General features: G+C 42.3%; 1 protein-coding gene across 1 annotated transcript in view; it reads right to left on the minus strand.

The window, feature by feature from the left end:
- Window positions 1-14100, minus strand: part of LOC144684558 (septin-5-like) — an 89027-nt gene extending 74927 nt beyond the window's left edge. Inside the window, exons 1-2 of the mRNA XM_078548476.1 lie at window positions 14032-14100; window positions 10543-10878 (exon numbers count right to left, since the gene is read on the minus strand). Coding sequence (XP_078404602.1) covers window positions 10543-10827 — 285 coding nt within the window. The 5' untranslated portion in view covers window positions 10828-10878; window positions 14032-14100. The remainder of the gene's footprint in view (window positions 1-10542; window positions 10879-14031) is intronic.
- Window positions 14101-25600: the final 11500 nt, after the last annotated feature.

Here is a 25600-nt window from a genome sequence, read left to right on the forward strand (position 1 = left end):
TCTGCACTTCCCTTTTCATACATTGCACAACCCTTTCTAGACTTTATCCATTCAAAACATCTTCCTGCTCCTTTTGCACACCCTCCTTTCTCTGTTCTTCTTTGAATCTTGCCTCCTCCTTTTTCACTATGTTTACTCTCCACTCTTACGCTGCTGTTTTCTCTCCTGTACACTATGTAACCAGTTCTTGCTATTTCTGATGTTTCCTCTCCTGTACTTCATCCTAGGGTCTTAAACAAGTGACTAATGAGATAGTTTAATTTTCCAAAATTCTCTAGATTCAGGGAAGGTTCCATTAGATTAGAAAATAGCAAAGTAACTCCTTTATTTAAAAAGGGAGGGTCACAGAAAGCAGGAAACTGCAGGTCAGCTAGCCTAACATCTGTCTTAGCAGAAATGTTAGAAGCTATTAATAAAGATGTTATAGCAGGGCACTTGGGAGAATTCAAGGTAATCAGGCAGAGTCAACATGGTTTCGTGAAAGAGAAATCATGTTTAACCAATTTATTGTAGTTCTTATTGAAGAGGTAACATGTGCTGTGGATAAAGGGCAACTGGTGGATGTACTGTACTTAGATTTCCAGAAAGCATTTGATAAGGTGCCACATCAAAGATTATTGCAGAAAATAAAAGCTCATGGTGTAGGGGGTAACATATTGGCATGGATAGAAGATTGGCTAGCTAACAGGAAACAGAGTAGGCATAAATGGGTAATTTTCTGGCTGGCCAGAAGTAATGAATGTTGCGTCACAGGATTGTGCTGGGGCCTCAACCTGCTCCGCCGCTCAATATGATTTTGGCTGATACTCTATCTCAACACCGTATTCCTGCTCTCTCCCCATACCCCTTGATGGTTTTAAAGTCTAGAAATATATCTATTTCCTTCTTAAATATACTCAGTGTCTTGGTCTCCACAGCACTCTGTGGTAGAGAAATCCACAGCTTCACTGCCCTCTGAGTGAAGACGTTTCTCCTCATCTCAGTCCTAAATGGCCTACCCTGTATCCTGAGATTGTGACCCCTTGTTCTAGACGCCCCCAGCCAAAGGAAACATTATCCCTGCATCCAGTCTGTTCAGCCCTGTCAGAATTTTACATGTTTCAATGAGATCCCCTCTCATTCTTTTAAACTCCAGTGAATACAGGCCTAGTCAGCCCAATCTCTCCTCATACGATAATCCTTCCATCCCAGGAATCAGTCTGGTGAATCTTTGTTGTACTCCCTCTAAGGCAAGCATATCCTTTCTTAGGTAAGGAGACCAAAACTGCACACAATACTCCAGGTGTGGTCTCACCAAGGCCCTATATAACTGCAAACACATCCTTGCTCCTGTACTCAAGTCCTCTCACAATGAAGGCCAACATACCATTTGCCTTCTTAACTGCTTGTTGCACCTGCATGCTGGCTTTCAGTGACTGGTGTACAAGGACACCCAGGTCCCTTTGTACGTCAACATTTCCCAATCTATCACCATTTAAATAATACTCTGCCATTCTGTTTTTCCTACCAAAGTGGATAACTTCACACTTATCCACGTTATACTGCATCTGCCATGTATTTGCCCACACAACTTGTCTTAATCGTCTTGAAGCCTCTCAACATCCTCCTCACCACTCACATTTCCATTTAGTTTTATGTCATCAGCAAAATTGGAAATATTACATTTGCTTCCCTTATCCAAATCATTGATCCCTGTGGTACCCCACAAGTCAACACCTGCCATTCTGAAAAAGATCAATTTATTCCTACTCTCGGTTTCCTGTCTGCTAACCAATTCTCAATCCATGCCAATATATCACCCCCCAATCCCATGTGATTTAATTTTACACACTAACCTCTAATGTGGGACTTTATCAAAAGCTTTCTGAAAATCCAAATACACCACATCCATTGGTTCTCCCTTATCTATTCTGCTGGTTGCATCCTCAAAAACTCCAGTAGGTTTCTCAAAAATTATTTCCCTTTCATAAATCCATGTTGACTTTGTCTAATCCCGTTGATATTTTCTAAGTGTTCTTAGGTAGGAAAGTAAGTTGTGAAGAGGACATAAGAAGGCTACAAAGGGATATAGATAGGTTCAGTGAGTGGGCAAAGATCTGGCAAATAGATTATAATGCGGGAAAATGTGGAATTGTCCATTTTGTCAGGAAGAATAAAAAAGAAGCATATTATCTAAATGGTGAGAGATTGCAGAGCTCTGATCGCAGAGGGATTTGGGTGTCCTAGTGCATAAATCACAAAAGGTTAGTATGCAGATACAGCAAGTAATTAGGAAAGATAATATAATGTAATCATTTGTGAGGGGAATTGAATACAAAATTAGGGAGGTTATGCTTCAGGGCATTGGTGAGGCCTGTGTACAGTGTTGTTTCCGTATTTAAGGAAGGATGCAAATGTATTGGAAGCAGTTCAGGGAAGGTTTACCAGACAAATATCTGGAATGGGAAGGTTGTCTAATGAGGGAAGGTTGGACAGGCTAGTATCCCCTGGAGTTTAGAAGCGTAAGACGCAACCTGGTTGAAACATGTAAGATCCTGAGGGGTCTTGACAGGGTGGATGGGGAAAAGGATGTTTCCTCTTGTGGGAGAATCTAGAATTAGGGGTCACTGTTTAAAAATAAGCTGAGAATTTTTTTCTCTCAGAGGGTCGTGAGACTTTGGAACTTTCTTCCTCAAAAGAAGCAGAGTCTTTAAATGTCTTTAAGGCAGAGCTAGGTAGATTCTGGATAAGCAAGGAGGTGAAAAGCTATTGGAGATAGGCAGGAATGTGAAGTTTCAGATCAGCCATGATCTTATTGAATGGCGGAGCGGGCTTGAGGGGCCGAGTGGCCTACTCCTGCTCCTTGTTCGCAAGTTCATACGTATTGTCATGTGTCCACTATGTAACCAGTTCTTGCTTTTTAACATTCTCTATAAACGAATTGATTAAAAATTCTGCTGCCCATTACTTGCACCAAGTCCCCATTCATCCATCATCTCCGTGTTCACTGGCTTCCAATTCAGCAAAACCTCGATTTTAAAATTCACACCCTTGTTTACAAACCCATCCATCAGCATGTCCCTCCCTATCTCAGTAACCTCCTTCAGCCCTAAAACCTCAGATTGCTGTGCTCTTGTCCATTCCTTATTTTAATCACTCTACCATTAACAGCTGTGCCTGCAGACACCTGGCCCCCAGGCCCTATAATTTCCTCCATAAGGTGCTCCGCCTCTCCCACTTAGAGTATAGCGTATCATAGAGTAATTTACAGCACAGAAGAAGGCCATTCAGCCCTTCGAGTCCATGTCGGCTCCCTGCAGAGCAAACCAGTTAGTCCCACTTCCCCACTCGGTCCCAGTAGTCATACATGTTTATTTCGTTCAAGTGGCGACCCAATTTCCCTTTGAAATCATTGATTATTTCTGTGCTCACCACCTCCATGGGGCATTTGTCCAAGTTTTTGGCTTCCTAGCTGTCCTAATATTGCCTTAGTAGCTTGGAGTCAAGTCTGATAATGTTCCTGTGAAGTTGTTTGGGAAGTTTTAATATGCTAAAGGTGTTAAATAAATACAAGTTATAGTTGTTACTACACCATTTCCATTTTCTTCTCATTTTGATATTCTTTTTTGTGGCATTCCATTTCTGTTATGGGTTGTTTTCACTCTTCCTTTCAATACAATTTATCTACATTTTTGTTCCCTCATTGTTGGACTCTCCAAGTTTCATATCTCCACCATTGAGGGTAGATGGATGGGGCTGGGGGCCTGGTGCAGTGAGGGGGGGGGGCGAAGTCTATTTTGTCCTTAGATGGATTTATACTGGCAGCAGGGAGGATGAATAGAGAAGATCTGGTGAAAATGCTTTATCTTTCCACTTCCAGTATCAAATATTGAAACTGTATCCTCCTACTCTCAGTATCATAGATTGATGTTTCTCCTTCTACTCCTGTACAGTATTGGGGGAGTGCAATATTATCAGATGACACAGTACACAATTCACTTTAATTATTATTAAAACAATGGCAAAGGTTTGCACAATTCTTACAATTCAGGGTTGCATCAAACCTACTTACAGTAATTCAGCAAGGCTCCTTCAACAGCATCTTTCAAACCCGCAACCTTTATCACCATGAAGGACAAGGGCAGCAGGTGCATGGGAATACCACCACTTGCAAGTTCCCCTCCAAGCAACACACCATCCTGACTTAGAACTATATCACTGTTCCTTCACTGTCGTTGGATCAAAACCCTGGAACCCCCTTCCTAACAGCACCATGGGTGTACATACACCACATGGACTGCAACGGTTCAAGTAGACAGCTCACCATCACCTTCTCAAGGGCAATTACGGATTAGCAATAAATGCTGGCTGAGCAAGTGACGCCCACATCCCGTGAACGAATAAGTAAACAAACAAGAAAAAAGCTGTCAACATGTATTCTATAATGAGGCACAGTAATTTTTTTTCTTGACAGAAAGCAGTTTGTACTCTCAGGAAATCAAAATAATTAAAAATCACATCTTCTAATTATCTGATAATAGTCTCCAGGGAAAGTTCAATGACAAATCTTGTGATGGTGAATTTTCCACTGCACTCAATAATCAGCAGCCACATACCATCCAGCTCTTGTCATTTATATTCTAATAGCACTTTACCCACTGTAGTAGTAAAGATGACAATACTTGTACTGATGCCTATGCTCGCACTTAGTCTTTACATCAATGCTTGTTGGCACCACAAGTCCTTGTGTTAAATGCCTGTTAGCATCTAGTTCTTATGTTAATGCCTGTTAGCACCAAATCCTTATGTTAATGTCTGTTCATGCTTCATCCTTATGTGTGTATTGGCACTGCGTCTTCCTGCTGCCCCACTATTACCCTGTGTAAATGTTGTGCTATAACAATTTTGCCCATCTCCAGTGGGAAATATGGAAAGACACACTCTCCCTACACTGAATGGTGAAACATCTGAGGTGTGTTCAGTATCAAACTCTGTGGATGTGCATTACTAAAGTAATGAGGAAAGCTAGGTCAACTTTGTGAGCTCAACAAGGGTATCAGCCATGGCTCAGTGGCAGCACTCTTGCCTCGGAGTATCAAGGTTACGAGTTCCATTTCCACTCAGGACCGGAGCACAAAATCAAGGCTGACACTCCAGTGCACTACTGGGGGAGGTCTGCACAGTCAGAAGCGCTGTCTTTTAGATGAAATATTAAACTGAGGCCCCGTCTTTCCTCTCAGGTGGGCACTGTAAAAGTCCCATGGTTCTATTTTGGAAAACAGGGGAATTATCTCCAGAGTCCTAGCCAACATTTATCCCTCAATCAACATTACAAAAACAGACCATCTGGTCATTGTCCAACTATTCCATGTGGGAGCTTGCTGTGTGCAATTTGGCTGCTGTGTTTCCTACATTACAGCAATAATCACACTTCAAAAAAAGTACTTAATTGTCTATAAAGGACTTTGGGGTGAAAGGCGCTATTTAAATACAAGTTTTTTTTTAATGTGTTATTTCTCATTGGCACAATTTAGCTCTTACCTCCTAAGCTTTCCAGCCTCTTAAAATAGTTCAATGACTTTGGATTGCCTCAATACTGAAATCATGCAAAATGTCAGGGGAGCATGCATAAAATTCATACTTTTCATTTCTCCAGAATTTGGAGATGTAGCCTTTTTAATTATATGAATTATTGTTACGTGCAGAGGTGGAAATATCAATTCCCAGATGGTTTATTCATTTTTACTGTCGTCTTCCCTCCCTTCTGTCTCCTACATATCGCTGCACAATGAGACCACAATTTGCACTTTCCTGTGGCTGCAGCAGAGAAATGGCAATTTTCCAATTGAACCCAGATACTTTGATCATCCCTTTAGAAACTGTTATCAGATCTGAGTGGAAGTCTCTACCTACCATTTTGTTTCTATTAGAATATCATGCAGCACAAAAGGAGGCCATTTGCCCCATTTTATCTGCTGGCTCTCTAAAAGAGTTATCCAATTAGTCCCACCACCCTATTCTTTTCCAGTAGCCCTGAAAATGTTTCCTTTTCAAATATATATCCAATTCTCTTTTGACAGTTACTTCTGAATCTGCTTCCACTGGCCTTTCGGACAATACATTGCAGATTACAACCATTGTTATATTAAAAACACTCATCTCCCTTCTGGTTCTTTTGCCAATGTTTGTGAATCCATGTTCTCTGATTATTGACCCTCCTGCCAGTGAAAACAGTTTCTCCCTATCTGCACTAACAAAACCCTTCATAAATCTGAACTCCTCTGTTAAATATACCCTCAACCTTCTCTGCTGTAAGGAGAACAATCACAGCTTCTGAAGTCTCCCCATTCTCTTCCTCTCACCCCCTATGAAAATCATCTCATTTTTCTGCATTCATCCAGCGATACCTTCGCTGATATTAACCAGCATCTAACAAGACTTTAATGAGCCTTTTTCAGCCACATCTTTTAAATATTTGACCAGCATCTATTTTATTAGAGTCCTTTGAGGGAGTAACAAGCAATGTGGATAAAGGGGAGCCTGTAGACGTGGTGTAATTGGATTTCCAAAAGGCATTTGATAATGTGGTACATCAAAGGTTACTACACAAAATAAGAATTCATGGTGTAGTATTAACATGTTAGCACGGATAAAGGACTGGTTAGCTAACAGAAAGCACAGTGTAGGGATAAATGGGTGATTTTTCAGGTTGTCAAGCTATAACTAGTGGAATGCCACAGGGATCAGTGCTGGGACCTCAATGATTAATAATCTACATCAATGACTTGGGTGAAGGGACTAAATGTATGGTTGCTAAATTTTCTGATGACACCAAGACAGGTAGAAAAATAAGTTGTGAAGAGGACATAAGGAGTCTACAAAGGGATATGTTAAGGGACAGGTTAAGGGAGTGGGCACAAATTTGGCAGATGGAGTATAATGTGGGAAAATGTGAATTTATGCACTTTGGCAGAAGGGCAGAAAAGCATCATATTATTTAAATAGCGAGAAATTGCAGAACTCGGTGGTACAGAGGGATCTGGGTATCCTGGTACATGAATTACAGGGGGTTAGTATGCATGTACAGTAAGTGATTAGCAAGGCAACTGCAATGTTGTTGTTCATTGCAAGGGGAATAGAGTATAAAGTAGGGAAGGTTTGCTACAGTTGTGAGAACACATCTGGAATACTGTGTGCAGTTTTGGTCTCTTTACTTAAGAAAGGATATAATTGCATTAGAAACATTTCAGAGAATGTTCACTCGACTGATTCCTGTGATGAAAGGGTTATCTTGTGAGCAAATTTTGGGCCTGTATTCATTAGAATTTAGAAGAATAAGAAGTTGATCTTTTTGAAACATACAAGACCCTGAGGGGGCTTGACAGGGTGAATGCTGAGAGGATGTTTCTCCTTGTGGGAGACCAGAATTAGGGAATATAGTTTAAAAATAAGTGGTCTCCCACTTAAAATAGAGATGAGGAAATTTTTTTCTCTCAAAGCGTCATTAGTCTGTGGAATTCTCTTCCTCTGACAGCAGTGGATGCAGGGTCATTGAATATTTTTAAGGCTGAGTTAAACAGATTTTTGATTGACAAGGGGCTCAAAGGATATAGGGGGTGGGCAGGAAAATAGAGTTGAGGTCACAATCAGATCAGATGGCAGAACAGCCTTGAGGGGCTGAATGTCCTACTCCTGGTCCTAATTCACATGTTCATACGCTTGTATGTACAATACTTTGCATATAAGTATTGATGATGAGTTTCTGAACTGCTCTTTGGATATTAGGAAACTCATTTTTATTATTTTGTGATACTTAACAACTAGAGGAAAACATAACACCAAGGCTCAGATTGGCGTTCCTGGGCCAGGAACACAGATTCAGGAGATTTCCTGGCTCTGCAAAACCAACCTTTAAAACTGTCTGCCTGCAGATTGCATTTTTGATCGGTGGAGGGTGGGGGGGTGCAAAATTGGAGTCAGGGCTGGCAAACTCAGAACAAATGCGGAGGTTGCTGGGTGCAGAGACGGGCTGGGCCTCTGTACACCAGCTCTGTGTTTAAATAAACCAAAGAAATAGTAAAACAAAAAAGATCTCTCCAGCACTCACCACCCCCCCCCACCCTCCACAATCCCTATGCCCCATCCATGCCAACCTATGCCAACCCATACCTACCACCCATCCTCCATGACCCCTCATATCCCTATGACAACCAACTACCGAAGGGTGACCCACTACCCTTACCCACTCCACGTCAAGTCAAGTAGTATCCTTGAACACTTCCTTAACAGCTATGACACTTTCTTGACAGCCTTGATAGCTTTGACAGTCTTGACAGATCCTTGACAGCTGAACAGTTCCTTGACAGATTGACAATTGCAATGAGTTTGTGCATAAAACATGCGTAATCATGTTTAATTTTAAAAAGCCCTAAAGGGTGACTTACCCCTCCCAAAGGTGCCCCAGGACTTTATCTAAAGGTGTACCTTACCTCTCCAAAGGGGTACCCTAGTTATCCAAATGAATCCACCAAATTCAAACCTTCTCTTACCTGGTCTAATCTGCACACATTGGGTTTCACACTCCTGGCCTACCAAAATCCCACTTCAGAGGAGGCAGCTGGTGATTTAAATGGCCAGCTGCCTCTGTGAATCACATATGTGCAAACCCTGGCCCAGCTCCAGTCCCACTCCCGCAAAGATGGGAAATGCAGGGCTCAGGGCTGTAGCCATTTGTGGGATTTTTGCCACAATGAAGAGCCTCTATGTCATAGTGAAAATCTCGGCCAAGTTTCCATATCTAAAAGTACAAAATAAGCACATATCCTATGGTAATTGCTACATGTAAACAGAGAATACCTCACAATCAAATGATTATCAGATCATTAGTATAACACATGGCCTCTAACAGGATCATTTGGGTCCTGCTTTTCATCAATTTTTTAATTGAGGTTAGGGATGCTTGTGCTGTTCTATGTTGAACTTTCAATCTCATCAGTGTCACAAGTCAGGTATTGCATGGCTAGAAGTAGAATTAAGATTCATCAGCTCAGATCTATCGATCAGGATCGGAAACCCTATTTCCAACCCTAATCAGACAAAGAAAATGCACACTTACCTTGCTCCAATATTTCAGGGAAGTCTTTGAATGGAGGATCCTTCACATCCGACGCAGAGCAGTGAACCTCATAGGGAGCTGCACAGAGATTCTGGGCAGAAACCATGCCCCTTTTATATGGCACTAGCTGCTGTATTCTGCTAAGTAAAGAGTTTAAATGTCCCAAAGCTGCTTTGAAAACAGCTACAGGGAGAAGCCAGGTGTGTAAGGTAAGTGGGAAAGGAGGTAGGGTGGGTAAGGAGGTAGGGTGGTAGGTGGGTAGGGTGGGTGAGTGGGTGGGTAAGTAGGTTGGGGGGTAGTCCCCAGTGTTGAGATACCTTAAACCAATATCACAACACCAGGGATCAGGAAAATTGCCCATTGGGAGTTCAAGCTTCCTGGCAATTCCCACAGAATCCTTGCATTGGGTCTTCTGAGGGGTCCCGTAGCACATTTTCTGGGATTCATTCAGCCTCTGACTACCCGGAGACTGGAAGATCTGGGCCATTACTTTGCTCTAACTATGTGCCTCAGTCCCAACGTCAGTAGTGTTTCTATGATACTAGAGTAGATTTTTTGCATTCCCACACCATCTGCCCTGTGCGCTCTCTGAATTATAAAACTAATTTACTGCCAAATATCATATCCACTAGGAACTGGGTTGTGCCTAAGCAGAATTAATTTGTGTCAAATTTTTAAGTTTTGAAAAACATTAAGTTCCTTGTCATCAGTTACTGCCCTCCAGATAAATGTGATTCAGTATTGCTATAACAGGAAGCAATCCCCTCTCTCCTGAATTACTGCTGTAACAAGTAGCAAGGAAAATACCACAGACCAGGGGTGTCCAAATTTCTTTGTCTTCAAATGTCACATAGATGTGCAGAATGGAGTCACAGGAGCACAAATATAGTCAAAACCATGTTTTCATTTATATGCATGTTATCATAATATACATGTTGGCATTAATGTACACGTTACCATTAGAATGCAAATCCATTAATATGCATGTTACTTTTAACATGCATATTTCCATTAATATCCATGTCTATTAATATGCATGCATCTCATATTGTTAATATGGACGTACTTAGGAATTCTGATTTATCCACCAATGAGACAAAAGCACTTAAAAGTGCCTTTTCCTAAACCTCTGTAAAATTCAGAATGAACCAGCAAGCATAAAATATAAAGGGTCAAATATAACCAAGTTCCTGGACTTCAGGGGTTCGATTGCCGGGGCTGGAGTTTGGCCACGCCTAACATAGATAACAAAAACAAAATACTGCAGAGGTTGGAAATCGGAAATAAAAACAGGATATGCTGGAAATACTCAGAAGGTCTGACAACTGTTTTTCTCTCCACAGATACTAAAGTTTCAGGTCGTCAATTCTGATGAATCATTAACTCTACTCCTATTTTAGATTAATTTGTTTAACCACTGCTAGCACTTCTAATTCTTCTAACGTTACCTCAGATGAATCATATGGATCCAGCTTTCCCCAAGGGCTCCTTGCCCTGGACGCACAGTTAAGTGGCATCGACTCGACAGCCACGAGAAGACTATCGCCCTGCTGCCCTTTGAGTGTCTGCTTCCAGTTCTGCTCTTTTGCTACATTTGATGTTCCTGCCGAACTCAACTGTTCTGGCGTTCCCAGCGGTGTTACGCATTCTATTTTTTCATGGCATGTTATATTTATTGGAGAATTCGCCTGGGCAGGACGTAAAGGATCACTCTCACTGGCAGACTCTTTCATTATCCATTCTACTTCAGAATCATCCGAGTCTTCCTTCAAAAAGTGAGCAAGCTAGCAGGGAAAATGGAAGCAAACATGACAGGGGTTATATACGATGACCGGATGTTATAGAAGTTCCCAGATAGATAGATAGAGAGAAATGAGAGAGGGAGACAGTGGGAGAGAGAGAGAACCCATTGGAAAGGGTGGAAGAAAATCAAATGTTACACAGAACCAAAGTCATGAATAAACACATTATGAGAAGCGAAGGTTTCCATTTCACAAAAAGCAACTTGATTTAATTTAATCCAAAAATAATTATTTACTATGAAGCTTGGTTAATGCCAAATAATGACATCTACCCCTCAGTAGCAGGGTGACTTTCATTCATTCATTCATTTACACTACAATGACCATCACTGTTGACAAAATCCAAGAATGCCAGGTTTAGGAACAAACTATACTAAGGTGACACCAGGCTGGTTATTATTCCCTTACACTGGAGTCGTTCTCTTAATAAGCAAACCTGCTCATAAATGCAAGACTATGAGGTTCATAATATAATGTATGTACATCTCATGATGCAGATCAACTTCACCAAACTCTAAAAATTAACATATGAACGTGCAATAAGAGACCTAGTGATAAAAGCCCATTTTGATGTCAACTGTGATGAGGATAGTCTTGAACTGCAAAAGGACATAGAAATATTGGTGGATTGGGCAGACAAATGGCAGATGAAGTTCAATGCAGAGAAGTGTGAGGTGATTCGTTTTGGCAGGAAGACTATGGTGAGACAGAATAAAATAAAGGGAGAATCTCTAAAAGAGGTGCAGGAACAAAGGGACGTCAGTGTATATGTACATAAGTCATTGAAGGTGGCAGGGCATGCTGAGAGAGCAGTTAATAAAGCAAATGGTATCCTAGGTTTTATTAATAGGGACAAGAGTAAGGAGGCCATGTTAAACTTGTATAAGACACTGGTTAGACCTCATCTGGAGTACTGCGTCCAGTTCTGGGCGCCATACATGGGGAAGGATGTGAAGGCCTTGGAAAGAGTACACAGGAGATTCACAAGAATGATTCCTGGGATAAACAACCGTAGCTATGAGGATAGATTGGAGAGGTTGAGTCTGTTTTCCTTGGAGAAAAGAAGGCTGAGAGGAGACTTGACAGAGTTATTCAAGATCCTGAGAGGTATGGACAGGGTAAATAGTGAGAAACTGCTCCCACTCAAGGGTACATCAAGAACTAGAGGGCACAGATTCAAAATAATGGGCAAAAGGAGTAGAAGTTGGAGTCTGGAACGAATTTCCTGGTTGAGGCAGGTTCAATCAAGGTATTCAAAAGGGAATTGGATTGCTATCTGAAAAGAAAGAATGTGCAAGGTTACAGGGATAAGGCAGGGGAGTGAGATTAGGTAGAATGCTCTTTCAGTGAGCCAATGCAGATTCGATGGGCTGAATGGCCTCCTTCTGCACTGTAAAGACTTTGTGATTCTGAGGTTTAATAATATTTATCACTTAAACAGTTCCTTGAGTGATTGGTGGTAATCACATTGTTGATGGAGCATTAATCCACACACAATGATCATTCTTTTCTTGAATCCTAAATTGTCCTGAATTAACTGATCTCACAGTTGATGGTCTTACAATTAACCTCAGCTAAGTCAGGGAAAATTGACCAGGTTTTCTGCTTCTGGTTGCTTTCAATGTACCCCGCTAGAATATTGGGAAATCCTTCTGCTCATGAATGATAATCAAACAATAGACCCTTGGGTAGATTAGTGGAGTCAAAATCTTTGGAATTCCATAAAAATCAATGGGATGATGCAAAGGGGCCGGAAGGATTTTAGGGTCTCTCTGCAGGGATAACCTAAGGTGAGTCGAGTGGTCTTGCTCATCTGAAATTATTTTGTGATGTGAAAAAACATATATGTGTGTATGTCAGGTGAGGACAGGAATGGATACAGTTATGATACAACCTAGGGCCTGATTTTACCAATGCCTAAGTAAATGGGTTTTGAACAAGTCAAAATCTTACCCATAGAGTCAGAGCCATTTCCAGCACAGAAGGAGGCCATTCATCCCATTAAGTCTATGCCAGCAGTTTAACTGCCTGCCATAACGTACTGCCTACTTTATACAAAAAAAAACCCACTTGGCTGAAGTATTGAAGGGCGTTGTCAGGAAAGAAAAGGACTAAACTAGGGAAAAAAAGCTATTAATTTTCCATCATACATCGATTATCTATCAAAATGACCTCCATATCACTGTTGAAAACTAGTGTTATAACCCAAGGTATAATCTAAATAAGAAATTTTGACTGAGCTAACTCCAGTAACTACAAATCTTAGACTCCCAGTTTTAAACCAGTAACAAGTGTATGGACTCCCTGTTACAACCTAGAATTCAGATTTTAGCCTTGAGGATGAGTTTGTCAGTTACAGGCAGAATAGCTGCGGGAGGCTGACAGTATGGTGCGTGGCGGTGATGGTGGTGGGGGAGATGGGGAATGGGCAAGTTGGAATTTTTTCTACAGTTCTGAAATTGGTCTCCTAAATACTTAGTGAATGAACAGCATCCAGATCTGTTCTGCTGTTGCCAAGTAGAACTATCTCAGCCTCTCTAGCAAAGAGACAGCAGTAAATAATTAAAATTTTACAATGATAGAATTGAAAGATAAAAATGATTTAAATCATAACACATTTTCCAAGCTATAATTGTGAACCAAGGATAACCATCTATAAAATGGAAGAGATATACATTAGCTAAGCAATAAGGTGATTATAATCTGATAAACAATGAGGAAACTTTACTATCTGATAGCAAACAAAAGTATGTTAGCATCAAATATAGATTAAGCAATAAGACAACATTATTATCTAATACAGATCATACATTAAAGAATCATTACTATCTAATATTAAACAATGAGGAGACTTTATTATCTAACACAGACTATACATTGAAGAACTGTTACAATCTAATATTAAACAACGAGGGCACGGTGTTATCAGGTAGTAAAGATTGTGAGACTTTACTAATAGTGAATTACGAGAAAGCTTTATTATCAAATAACAAACAAGGAATAGGCATTACTGATAGTAATCACAAAACATAGAGCGGGATTCACTATTTTCAGCAGTACATGGAGAGAATGAAGGAGTTACTGACCAGTTTCTAGGCATTAAGAGACTAATATTTCAGCCTACATAATTGTTACCTGTTTCTGATCCACACAGCACTGTGTGAAACTTGTCCTTCTGGTACAGTGATCACTGTGAGAGTTGCACTTGGGATCCTCTGTATGAAAATGCACAGAGTGCTCATCATCTTCAGATTTGCCCTGAGGCGTGTCACATTCTGCCATCTCAGTACAGGAAGGAAATGGCAGAGCAAGCAGAGGGGACAGAGCATGTGAAGAATAGGGAAAGTGGAGAGAAAGGAGCATGCCAAAGGAAAGGTTTACGCAAAAAAGAAAAATGAAATGTGATCTCATTAAAAATAATGGAAGCAAGATGCTTAACAGTTTCAGCAAAATTAATCAGCAACAATTCATGCTCACGCTGCATTTATACTACGCTAAGCTCAGCTGGTAAGGACAGGAGTGTTCTATAATCATATAGTGTAGCAGTAATGCAGTGTATCTGGACACAGCACTCTAGCTAACATACAGTTTTAGCATAACCTCCCTATGCCTTGGCTCATAAAGTATCCCGTATGCCTTCTTAGCCACCTTATCTACCTGTCCTGCTACCGTCATCAATTTGAGAACATGCACTTCAAGGTTCCTCTGTTCCTCTACATTTCTCAGTATCCTCTCATTATTGTGTATTCCCTCACCTTGTTTTCCCTCTGCAAATGCATGTCCTCACACTTCTCTGGATTGAACACCAGTTGCCACTTTTCCATCTACCTGACCAGTCTATGGATATTTTCCTGCTGTCTACAGCTTTCTTCCTCACTATTATTCACTCAAACAATTTTTGTATCATCTGCAAACTTCTTAATCATGTCCCCTACACTTAAGTCCAAATCATTGATACATTCCAAGAAAGAGAAAAGGACCTAGTATTGAGCCCCACGGAACCGCACTGGAACCAGCCTTCCAGTCACAAAAACACCCATTGACCATTACCCTTTGCTTCCTGTCACTGAACCAATTTTGGATCCAACTAGACACTTGCCCTTGGATCCTATGGGTTCTTACTATTCTGGCCAATCTGCCATTTGGGACCTTGTCAAAAGCCTTGCTAAAATCTATGTAGACTACGTCAAACATGTTACCCTCATCAACCCTCCTTGTTACCTCAAAAAATTTAATGGAGTTAGTCAGAAATGACCTTTCCTCAACAAATCCATGCTGAATATGCTTAATTTGTGCCTTTTTAAATGACAAGTCATACTCTTTCTCACAATTTTTTTCAATAATTTGCCCATCACTAAGGTTAGGCTGACTGGCCTGCATTTACTTGATCTTATCCCTTTCTCTCTATTTAAACAATAGTACAAGATTTGCAGTCCTCCAGCATCGTGCCGCCAGCCAGTGGGGATTGAAAAATGATGGCCAGAACCTCTTCCCTTGGTTCCCTTAGCAGTCTGGGATACATATCATCTGGGCCGGGTGATTTATCCACTTTTAGCGATGCTGGATCTTTTAATATCACTATCCATATAATATCCATATATCATCCTTAAATACAGGATTGCATTGTCCGCTTCTTTTGTGAAGACAGATACAAAGTATTCATTAAGAACATACTCCCATCTTCCACCTCTACTCCCATCTTCCACCTCTACACACAAGTTATCTTTTTGGTCTCTAATTGGACCTATTCTTTCCGGAGTTATCTTCGTTCTCCTTATATTTTTTAAGCATCCATGGGTTTTCCTTGATTTTACTTATATTTTTCATGTCCTCTTTTGCTTTCCCAATCTCCTTTTTAATTTCACCCAAATTTTCTAAATGCCTCTCAGCTTTCTGCAGAGCTGGGCTCTTGGTATCTGACATAGAATTATAGAATAGTACAGCACAGAAGGAGGCCATTAGCCCCACTGTGTCTGTGCCAGCTCTTTGAGAGAACAATCTATTAAGCCCCACATCCTCACTCTTTCCCCATATCCCTGCAATGTTTTCTCCTTCAATTATTTATCCAATTTCCTTTGAAAGCTGCTTTTGAATCTGTACCAACCAGTCCATCAAGCAGTGCATTCCAAATCATAATGACTCATTGCCTATAAACAATTTTCCTCATGTCTCCTGTAGTTCTTTTGCCAATAACATTAAACCTGTGCCCTCTGGTTATCGACACTTCCGTCATTGGAAACAGCTTCTTTTTATTTACTCTATTAATGACTTGAAACATTTCTATCAAATCTCCTCTTTGCCTTCTCCACCCTAAGGAGAACAACACCAGCTTCTCCTGTCTATCCATGTGTCTGTAATCCTTCATCCCTGGAATCATTCTAGTAAATCTCTTCCGAACCCTCTGCAAAGCCTTCACATCTCTCCTACAGTGCTTTGTCCAGAATTGGGCCCAATATTCCATGAGCTTTCCTTTTTTGTCTTATTGTAAGTGGGCCAACAGTACCATATCAAAACAGCAATCCAGCTCAAGGATCAATTATCATTAATAAAAATGGGAAAATTGACACTTGGAGGAGGATCTTCCCCTCATCAGGCTGGTGCGGCAGGCAGGCCCAGGAGTGGCCTCGCAACGGTCCTCTGCCCTCGATTGGGCCCTGACCACGATTTCACGCTGGCTGGCCAATTAACGACCAGCCAGCGCGAAACGCGTGCTGAGAACCTCAGCACTGCCTGGGTGGGAGCGGGAGGAGCACGAGCGCTGAAGTGTGCGCATGTGCGCGGGTGCACTCAGTGAAAGCTCCCTGAAGGCACAGAGCTGCCTCAGGGAGCTGGAGATTTTTAACATTAGAAATAAAGGTTTTAAAAATAAGGAAAACATGTCCCCACATGTGACTCTGTCACATGAGCAGGGACATGTGAAATATCAGTTTTAAAATTTTTTATTGTTCTTTTAGTCACGGTTCTAAGCCTCATCCCACCCATGGATGAGGTTTCGCAAGAAGTGCAAAGGCCGCTTGGCCTATTTGCCAACCCACCAACTGTAAGGTTGGATGGGCAGCGAAAAATGCAATTCAATTAACTGATTAAGGGGTTTAATAGCCCTCATAATTGTCGGCGGGCGCGTTGCCGATTCACGTATGTGCCCGCCGACCGAAATATCGTACGAGTGCGCGATGACGTCAGGACGCTCGCCCGACGTTATCACGTGCTATTTCACGTTCGTGCGTGTCGGGCGCGCACCCGCGCACCAAGCTGAAAATCTTGCCTTTGAGCAGCAATCAATAATAGTGTTTGATCTTCTACCATTTTGGCCAGAACAGCTGCCCCACGCTCCGGAAGGAACAGCAATGTATTGCTCCGGAACTCCAGTGCCCCCACAAGGACACTGCCCCTAAAACAGAAACAACTGTGGGACTGGGCAGGTGGGCGGGTGATAATCCCACCCAGCCATATCTCTTGGCTCCAGATTGCCCAGTCTTTCTTTATACCTCAGTCCTCTGACATTCAGGATCAATCTTGTGGCTCTTCTCTACACTGCTTCCATTACCTGAATGTCTCCCTTTGCTTTAGAATTAGAACGAGATACAATACTCAAGCTGCAATCTGACCAGTTTGAGCACAACTTCCGCTTTTCTACTCTTTTTTAAATGTAGCCCAGCATTCTTCTTTCTCTTTAACATAATTTTGTACATTGTATTCCCCGCCCATGACACAGTCTCCTCTGCACCGGGGAGATCAAACGCAGCTTGGGCAATCATTGGCTGAACACCCCTGTTCAGTCAGGAAGCACAACCCTGAGTTTCCAGTCACTTGCCATTTTAATTCTCTATCCCATCCCCACTTACTTCTCTGTCCTTCACTATTCCCTTGAAGCTCGACAGAAGCTTTTGATTAGGCACTTTGCAACCTTCTGGTCTCAACATCATGTTCAATAATTTAAGATCGCAACCACAGCTTTCATTCTTTCACACAACAGGTGCTGTAATGACTCTGCTGTTGATTTAATCTCTCCTGCTTTCCATCCTGTAACAGATTTTCCCTTTTGTTCTTCCCATCCATCGCCCTTTCCCTGTGTCTGAACTTGCTTAAAACCAGTTACATCTGTAACAATTTCCAGTTCTGATACAAGGTCACAGACATGGCATGTTAACTGTTTCTCTCTTCGGAACATAGGACTTAGGAGCAGGAGTAGGGCATTCAGCCTTTGAGCCTACTCTGCCATTCAATAAGATTGTGGCTGATCTGGCTGTGCTTTCAACTCCACACTGTTTGCCACCCTGTAACCCTCAACTCCCTTGTCTATTGAAAATCTGTCTAACTCTGCCTTGAATAAATTCAATGACTCAGCTCCACTGCATTCTGGCAAAGAGAATTCCTCGGACTAACGACTGAAAGAAAAACTCCTCATCTCTGCCTTAAAAGGGAGACCTCTTATTCTTAAACTATATCCCCTAGTTTTAGTCTTCCCCACAAATGGAAACATCCTCCTGGTCTCTCTGCTATCAAGTCCCCTCAGGATCTTATATATTTCAATATGTCTGCCCTGCCAAATATTTCCAGCACTTTCTTTTATATTTCAGATTTCCAGCACCAGCAGCAGCATTTTGTCTTTCCTGTTTTCTTTCTTTCATTCTTACAGATATTTATAGCTACACCATGTGCATCCATGCACTGCATTGCTAGATAAACGTATTTAAATAACACATTAGGCTTGAGCACGGCTAAATCCCACACTGTTTAAACACAGACAAAAAAGAAACAACTCATCTGTAGATACTTGTGCATCACATATATGCATCTATAGGCTACATATATCTATTTACATACACACATAGTTACCTGATGCACAATGCACACATATACACTAATACCTAAAGATACTTCATGTATATCCATAAGCATGAGCCTACGGAAGCATGTACATATGTGGATGTAGCTCTGTAGATACATCATGTATACGCATGTAATACTGTAATGTAATGTGCTAGTAAAATCTCTCCCATCTCACCTGTAGGTCTTGCCATCTCAAAAAATGTTATAGCAGCTGCCTTTTTCCTAACCCTGGACTAGGATTTAACTTGTGGAGGCTGGGGAGGCTTTGGTCGTATTTAACTGCCTGCACAAAGTGGATTGGATGTCCTTCATCCATATTGATTCTGAAACCCCAGGGGCTACAATTAATCAAATATGGACTATTCTCATTTCTGACAACTCTATTTGTAACTCTCTCTTCTTTCCATTTCCAGGGGCCATTCTGAGTAGGACTCTAACTATCAGGGAGAGCAATTCAATGGATAAATGAATGTTACCCCTTGGGGAAATCCCATAAACCAAAATAACCAAATTACCCCCCCAACCCAAATGAAGAAATCACCAATAAGATTTCACTTTCTATAACTTTTACTTCAGTCAGAACCAATGTAAATTAAACATGAATTAATAGGCAAATGATACTTCAAATGAAAAAGGTAAATTTCACTTTAAATTGTCAGTACAAAAAAGATATGTCTTATGCAACCATAAGTACCAGCATCACCCCCCGCCTCATAAAAGTGGCTCATTGAGTTGGAAAGACTGTAAGATTGCACAATCAATTTGGCCCTCAAAATGCATTCACCGACAGGCATATTCCATCTGAGGATCCTGGATATGGATAGTACCTACACAGTACATGTCCACCAACTCTCTCTCGCTTGGGGCACGTCAGTCTTGATGGCGTAACTTTCCAGAGTTCCTTTTCAACTGACCAACCAACACCTGGTTCACAGTCTGGTCCTCTGATACAAACTCTCAGCTCTTTTGCATGCCTGAGCTAGGCACCACTTTTTGGTATTCAGCCCTTTTTAGGTCACTCGCATATCGCTTCTCCAAAAGTTTCTAGTATTTGATTTTTCTTCTTACTGCCAAACAGAAAACTGACCTTCTCATAAAGCTTTGCTGGCTTCTCCTCACACAAATTCTGTGTTCCTCTCTGTTTCTGTCTGCTTTCTCTTTGTGTCTGCATCTGTGTACTGATCACTTTTACCCTCCAGCTCTCCTGCTTTTAGCTTTCCTTGTGTCTGGCCACACAGCTTTTGTCTTAAGCTCCTTCCTGTTGGTACTGCTTCCAGGTCAAGGTTTACCAGGTCACATGGACCAGTATTTCTTATTATCCAAGAAAATAACAATTGATCCCTTTACAATTGATGCAAACTCTTAATAGCCCTTTTCAAACATTCTTTAAAAAAACAATTCTTGATTCCACAGAAATTTTAAAGAAATTACAAATTTACCTTACTGTACTGCTTCCAAGTCAACGGTCATCACAGTAATGTGAAGTGAAAAAGATAGGGAAGGAGAGGAGAAACACATGGACAGAAAAAAAGAGAAACAGAGATACTATATGTCAGGGAAGGGGATGTTACATAATTTAAGGAATAGGAAGGACACAAAAACACTGATTAGGGTTAAAGAATATGCAGTGAGAGGAGCTGTGTGCCACCTTATCCTGGAAGAGAGAGGGAAGTACATTGTAGATGATGAGGCTGTCATGGTTGAACACTGGCAGTTTGTGCAACCTGTGGGATTTGTATGTGAAGAGAGGAAGAAGGAGCGAAGATAGATATAGCAGTGAATGGGAAAATAAACAAGGATGAGAGTGACAAGCAGAATGAAAAAAGAATAGGACCATATGGAAGGAGGATGGCCAAGAGAGAGGGAGCGAGAAATGCAATAGAGAGAGTGGAGAGATAACCAGAAGATGATGAGAAAAGTGAGATGGTAAAAGTTGAATACTAATAGAACTGGGAAAGGAAAAGACAGGAAATAGAAGTGGAGATAGACAAAAAGGAAATGTGTGAGGAAGAGGAGAAGGATAATTAAACAGGATAAACAAGGAAGGAAACAGGAGGAGAAGGGAGATCAGTAAAAGAAAGACAAGTGGAAAGAGGTACCAACAGAGCAGCAGCAAGGCATCTTGGACTGGAGAAAAGGTGAGGGAAGCTGAACTGAGTAGGCCCTGGAAACAGGAAACAGGATTCATGATGTGAGATTAAGCTGCACCCACTGATTACAGTTCAGTTAGCGCGCCAACTTTGTGCTGTCTGCACTTATGAATGATCTCTGCTTCCAGCCTGTATTAATTATGCTGTTCATTGGCTGGATGCATCAGGAGGGGGGAATATCATGAGTGGCCAGTGCCACTTAAAGCTATCCTGTACTTCTTAGAGATAGATTGTGGGTGAAGCAGCTGCTGGGAGCTGTATTTGAAGAGAATCTGATCTGAAAGAGTGATGAATGACACAGTATGAAAGAGAGCAGGTTCTAAGCTTAATGAATGCTGCATTGGTGGTCTTTGTGGAGGAGGTTGAAATGAGTAGAGTTTTCCTATATCCACGAGAGGGAAAGAGGCTGTCCAGACACATAGTCAGAAAGTCGTGAGAGCAGATAGCCATGGAGGTCAATGACAGGATTCAAGCCCCAAGGACTTGATGCATCTTGAGTGGTAATGGTTAGTGAATATACGTTCAAATATAAAATTCTGCCAACTGCACCACTAGCCTCAGTGATTACTCAAACCACCGCATCTCCATCACTCACATACCAACAATCTCTATTAATCAGGACTCATATCTAACATTCATATGCTTTACCTCGCCTTCATATATTTAGCATTGCTGAAAGCCTCGCACACACATCTCATAGGTTGTAGAAACTGCCAGCTACTCCATCATGACAGCTAGGATGCACCTCTCTCTTCCAGGATAAAGGTGGCACTCAACTAGTGGCAGCAGGAGCTAATCGGATTTGGAGGGTGGGGTGGGTAGGGGGATCAGGTGAGCCTGCATATCCAAATTCTCATGAAAGACATTGATGTTGGCTAGCGTTGGGACATCCACTGCTGAGGCCACGACCAGCAACGGGACAGAAATCATCAATGGTGACAATATCCTCATACCCAATCCTCCCCGTCACATTCTACTTCCTCATAATTCCGCATTCTCCCCCATTTACAAGCTGCAGATGTTGTAAGCATCGATCCCTCACGACAACCTTACCCTTGTGCCTTTCTTCTTTCAAAATGCCCAAGATTTCCATCCTGGCCAGGCAGTGAAGAACACCAAGAAGAAACCAGTGATGGATTCAGAACACCATCACTATTTCACATTTGCAACTTCCAGCTCAGGTACTGATGCTCTCTGTCTTAGTGATCACTTTGAGGCAGGATTTGCAGCCAGCAAGCCAGGGCAAGGGGAAAGGATAGTGCAGGTACCAGCTTCCCGGAGATTAAGGTCGCACATGGTTTCTGCAGCAGAGGACTCAATGAGGCAGCCTACGGAAAAATGCTGATGGGTTAGCACAACAAACTCCTTGGTGCATCGAGAATCCTGCTAGAAAATCTGCAGTCAAAGTGAAGGAGCCTGGAACCAACTTGGCACAGGAATTTGTGCAGAGCTTAGAGCCAATCCTTTCTAGCATGAAATTGGTGACTAACTCAGTTCACACGTTTGTGACCCAACCACGATGCAGTATCAGATGGTCAATGTCTCAGTATTGCCTATTGCAGCACAAGCAGCAACCACTCAATGTCTGAATACTGCACTGGAAGCTTAGCAAGCTGATCTTGTGTGACAGCAGTCTGTCATACAGGCTCAGACTGCTGCAATCAGGGATGTAGAATTCAATTTGCAAAGGGGCTTGCAGGGTACTACAGCAGGCCAACAATCTGTCCGCATATTACTAGGATTGCTGAGACACTGCCCTGGGTGAGGGGCAGTGGCTCAATAAACACAAACCTGCTGTCCTCCCATCACTGCCTCTCCACCAGTGCCCTTGCTGTTGCCTGTTAGTCAACCAGCCCTGATGCTGTTGCCCGTGCCAAAATGGGGCAGTCAATAGCCGGGTCTTCCTGGCCTGGAGCTGCTCGTGGGCATCCTCCAAAGGCAGACACAGCCCTATCAACGATATGGATGTTATTTAAAATGTACAGATGCTATTGGCACAATCAGATCAGTTCGATTCATCACAGAAAGCGGCTGTCAAAATTAAGTCACCTTGAACTTGCTAACTCTATCCGTACAGCTCATTGCTTAGCACTACATGTCAGTGGTTCAATATAAACTCCGCCTAATTCAGTGAAAATTATAATGCAAGCTCTGTCCAGAACACTGTAACCTGCAACATCCTTTCAGATTCAGTTTATCCACAAATCATCTGCTAATGGTGGATACTTAAACAAGGATTTTGCTCCTGTGGTACATCCCCTCATCATTAATATTTGTGACATGTGTTAATTCTTCACCACCATAGATTGGTCCTGACAATATCCTGCAGCATGACTGACATTAACATATCATCAATATTACCAGGGACAGAATGGGTAAACTGTCATCTCATCCACAATAGGTGGGGAGGAGGAGAAATCATTGTACATCCACATAGCCCAATAATAGTGAGGGCTGCTATAATCCAAATGTTAGCGAGAGAATGTGTAACCAGTATGCACTCATTTAGATTTCAGATAGACTCCAATGGAAGTATACTATTTGCACCCAATTTTATAAGGTTAACTCATTTTCACAATTTCAAGGCCGGAATCTTCTGTTCTGGAGTCTAAGTTTGGTGGTGGGCGTGGAAGGGAGTGATTTCCATTGCGAGGTAGGACAGCTGACCATGTGCGATCTTGCACTGGTCAGCTCATTACGTATGCATCTGAGAGGAGCTCGACAAATCTCGTGGCAGGGCAGGGCAGGTCGTCCGCGCCATTACCTCATGGGGTCATATTTAAAAGGACACCCAGAGAACCATTCACTTACTGCAGGCCAGGAGCTCCTGATTCTGCCAAAACCATGATGTCACAGACCAGACAAAGTGTCGCCCCACAGTTCAGCGAAGTCACCCTGCAGATTCTCCTCAAGGCCGAGCAGGAGGTGCTGTTTCCCAAAGGTGGCAGCAGGGGGTCGTCCCGTCTGACCACAGCGACCTGGCCAGAGGTCACAGAAGAGGTTAGCACCTGTGGAGCCCACCAGAGAAATGCCCAGCAGTACAGGAAGAGGATGAATGATCTGTTGCACCGTCTATTCACTGAAAAGGGCGTCAGGCAGTGTAAGTGCACGAGTGCACAGGGATGTCAGACAGGAGCTTTGGTTGCAAGGCTTAGCAGCAGATTGGACATCTGCACCGAATGTGTGCCAGCCACTTCATGCTCCCAACCTTCTATCAGTTGCAGGACATCCTGCTTGTTAATCACTTACTGGGGAGGGCTCAGGAGATGGCATAGGCATGCATGCTCCTAAACTGCTCATGGGATGACAATCAATTCTTCTGTCTGTCTGCAGGACAAAAACGCCCAAAATAAGTCAGAGGAGATCATGACCGGAAGCGGCATTCCAGACATTCGAGTCCTCGCCCCTTTTGAGGAACAGGCCACTGAGATAGCCGGGGAGGAACAGGGCCATGCCCATGCTGAAGGTGAGATAGGATTCCCCCAGGAAGCCAATTTGGATGCCCCCAATCTGCAGCTGTCAGATGTGTCCACAGAATAACACATTTCTTTAATTAAGGAGCCTGCTTAGTCAATCACAAAAATCTCTCTTTTCCCCATTCCAGGTACCAGCAAGAAAAGGGAGGTCCACAACGAAGACCAGCCACAGAACCATCTCCAACCCCAACTCTGAAGAGGATGCCTCAGAATCCTCAGAGGATGCACCATCATGGTGTTCACCTGCACCCTCCACCAGCAGAGAGACATTCACTTCGATAGGTGCAGGTTTTAGAATAGGTTCGGGATCACAATCTGGTGAGTACATCACTGACACGGGTCTACTGCTGGCAGAGGAAGTGACAGCCGAGGTCTCTGACACTCGAAGGACTGCTGGAGAACAAGCTACTCCTCAGCCCTATGCAGATGATGAACCTCTGGACTTGGCCCTAAGAGGTCTGTGTTAGGAGATAGATACAGTTTAAGTAAGTTATATTTGTATTTGTGGGTGTTAGGAATCAGTTTTAGCTTTAAAGTTTAAGTTTGATTTGTATTTCTATATTTATGTGTTAAGAAAGGTTGAGTTTTAGTTTCACTTTAAAAGGTGCCTGCTTTCTAATGAGATTTATGACTCTAAGACAAGACTCTTAAGCACAAGAGTGGAAAAAAAACTGTGCTGTTGCCTAGCAACAGAGGTCCAGAGAGGCTGGTCCCAAACACACATGCGCGCGCAGAAAAACTGAAGAGAAAAAAACAGCAGTTTGAGTTCAGTTGGAAGAAGGTGCCAGGACAGGCAGGACATGAAAAGGCACAGGTAGCAGGTTCCAAGCTAAAGAAAAAAAGTCCCCAAGTCCAGGGGAGTGGAACAGGAGAAAGTTCCAAGAAGACATTCTAGTCAAAGGAAGGACAGGAACCTGGAAAAGGTCCAGTTAAGTGAAGTTAAGAATGAGGAGCAGGTAAAGGCTCCAAGCTTCAAGCTTAAAGAGACATATGCTGCAGGAAACATATTTAAAGCGATATAAAGACTAGTGAGAGGCCAGAAGGTTCAAAGAGAGGCTGAAGGTCTGTAACTTTTTGCTATAGGCATGTGAAACAGTGGCATACTATTAACAGCTGAGTCGGTGAGAGAGAGTGTGTGGCAGACTGCATGAATGCATGTGGTGACCCAGGAAAGAGTAACATCGGAAGAAGAGTTCGAAGCCCTGGTGGTGAACCCTTGCTCAAAGTATCTGGGAGAAAGCGTTG

This window comes from Cetorhinus maximus, chromosome 9 (assembly GCF_964194155.1).
Source record: "Cetorhinus maximus chromosome 9, sCetMax3.hap1.1, whole genome shotgun sequence".
In the NCBI taxonomy this organism is placed as follows: domain Eukaryota; kingdom Metazoa; phylum Chordata; class Chondrichthyes; order Lamniformes; family Cetorhinidae; genus Cetorhinus; species Cetorhinus maximus.